Source organism: Scomber scombrus, chromosome 20 (assembly GCF_963691925.1).
Source record: "Scomber scombrus chromosome 20, fScoSco1.1, whole genome shotgun sequence".
Lineage (NCBI taxonomy): Eukaryota > Metazoa > Chordata > Actinopteri > Scombriformes > Scombridae > Scomber > Scomber scombrus.
Window position 1 is genome coordinate 23955198 of NC_084989.1, and position 2500 is coordinate 23957697.

A 2500-nucleotide genomic window follows, 5' to 3' on the forward strand; every position below is an offset into this window, starting at 1 on the left:
CACACACACACACACACACACACACACACACACACACACACACACACACACACACACACAGACAGACAGACAGACAGACAGACAGACACACACACAGAGACACAGACACACACACACACACACACAGACACACACACAGAACCACAGACAGACACACACACACACACACACACACACACACAGAGAGAAACAGAAACACACACACACATTATTAATAATGAAGCATCAGTGTTAGAGCAGCATGTTACTGTTGTAGCTGCTGGAGGTGGAGCTAGTTCCAGCTACCTGTTTGTACCACTGTGATCATCTGCTGCTGGTTTATTGGAGGTTTTTGAGGATGCAACCTTTGTTAATTACGTCCCAAAACTATGAAACAAACTTCCTTCAGATATCAGGGAAGCAGCTCACTAAATATGTTTAAAAGAAAGCTAAAAACTCACCTCTTCACTTTAGCTTTTTATCAGCTTTTCTATCAGGACTAATACGAGTGATGTTATGAGCAGAGTTAGTTACCTGGTGAGGTTGTGCATCTCCTTCTCGGCCCAAAGCCTGATGATCTTTCGTGGGTTCAGTTTGCTGAAGCGATCGATGAAGCGATAGTCGTCTTTGATGTAGCGGTCTCTGTTCTTAAACTCGTTCAGCGTCGTCTTAAACACCTTCAGCACCACCTCGTCTGGGACCGGCTGCTCCTCCTCCCCCATGCTGACACACACACGCACACACTCTTTTAGTTTATTTAGCCTATATATTGTATCGTTTTAATGGTAACTCTTTAATTCCAGTTTGAATGTATTTTTTATAAATCTTTGCGTCGTCCTCCCGGGTCAAATTGAGCCTGTCTGTTTTGACTGTTCCTTCCTCCCTCCTTCTAGCTTTCCTTCCTCCCTTCCTCTTTTCCTTTCTCCCTCCCTCCTTCCTTGTTTCCTCCCTCCCTCCCTCCTTCCTTGTTTCCTCCCTCCCTCCTACCTTCCTTCTTTCCTCCATCCTTTCCTTCCTTCTTCCTCCCTTCCATCCTTTCTCCCTCCCTCCTTTCCTTCCTTCTTCCTCCCTTCCTTCCTTGACTCGAGGACAACAGAAGCAAGGCTGTTTTGTTTCTTTCCTCCTCCTCCTTTTCCTCCATCTTTTCTCTCACCTCCCTCCGTCAGCGTGGAAAACGACGGACTCTTTCCCGGTGCTGATGCAGCCGTTAATGTTTTCCAGCAGGCCGGCGTTGACCATCTTAAACATCAGCAGACGAGTGCGAGGGTCCACTGCTTGTTCCTGTGTGGGGGAAAGAATAAGAGTTAAGTGTTTGAGTGTAACTTTGTGATGCAGCCAGGCGGGGAGTTCAGGTCCTCTGAAATGAGGCCAACGCAGAAGTAACTTAAAGCTGCATTCTATCAAAAGGCCACCAGGGGGCGACCGTTTTGGTGTCAAAAGGACTTCCTTCTCTATACAAGTCAATGGAGAATTCACCAACTTCTCACTTGATTTCTAACCTCAGTAAACGTTTTCAAAATGTGTTTATGGTCTCAATCGCTAGTTTAAAGCCTTCTTCAATGCAGTATGATGTTCATTTGGGACATTTTGGCCTCCCTGATTTTATATGTGACGATAAAGCAGGGTATGCATTAGGGCGTGGCTACGTCGTGATTGACAGGTTGATTGGTTCACAGGTTCAGGAGGGCGCCTCATGCTCCTCCTGATGCCCATATAAGTAGAATCCCTGTTTTTATTTTTCCCAGCATGCACCTTAAATTTAAGTTTAAGTTTAAGTTGGCGCTGCTCAGATCCGATACTATTGGCCTCCGAGCAGCAGTCCACAAACCAATGGGTGACGTCACAGATGTTACGTCCATTTCTTATATACAGTCTATGGTTGCAGCTGGATAATAATATTGTATTATCTGTTTACGTACAGCGGTGGAGTGCTCCTTCTTCTCGTGCAGTCTGGCGCTGCGTCTCTGCTCGCTGTAGCAGTGCTGCTTCAGAGAGTTGAACACCTGATTGGACAACTTCAGGTCCATCCCCAAACCGTCTCCCACATGGACCTCTGGAGCAAACTGGAGAAGAAGAAGAGAAGAGGAGGATGAAACAGATCTTCTTTATGTCTATCAGTCAAAATGTGATCGGCATGTATCTGTAGAAATAACACAGAGTATAAGAGACACAACATTAAAGTAAACACTTTAAATGTCTGTCTAATGTCAGCTAACCAAACTAACTTTTTTTATAAATCTGAATGAACCGCAGCCACATTTGTATTGAATAAAACTACCTTTAACATACCTTCTTAATATCACATATTCACAGTCATTCTTTAGTTTTCTATTAAAAAAAATTATGGAAAACAGTCTCAGTTCCACTGTGCAGTATATGTAGTATACTAACAGAAAATATAGAGAATATGTACACAAAATTGAACATTAATTATTAAATATTATTATTAATTGAGGCTCCTTTCCATTTAGATTTAAGAGAGCCAGGTTCCTGCTATTGCTCCAGTGTAAGAGGAGGTCTG

At 43.6% G+C, this 2500-nt stretch overlaps 1 protein-coding gene across 1 annotated transcript in view; it reads right to left on the reverse strand.

Moving 5' to 3' along the window:
• The window catches only part of riok3 (RIO kinase 3 (yeast)), a 13329-nt gene that overhangs the window by 4506 nt on the left and 6323 nt on the right, over positions 1 to 2500 (reverse strand). The window contains exons 6-8 of the mRNA XM_062441290.1: positions 1899 to 2042; positions 1133 to 1260; positions 514 to 702 (exon numbers count right to left, since the gene is read on the reverse strand). Of these exons, the coding sequence (XP_062297274.1) occupies positions 514 to 702; positions 1133 to 1260; positions 1899 to 2042 (461 nt within the window). The remainder of the gene's footprint in view (positions 1 to 513; positions 703 to 1132; positions 1261 to 1898; positions 2043 to 2500) is intronic.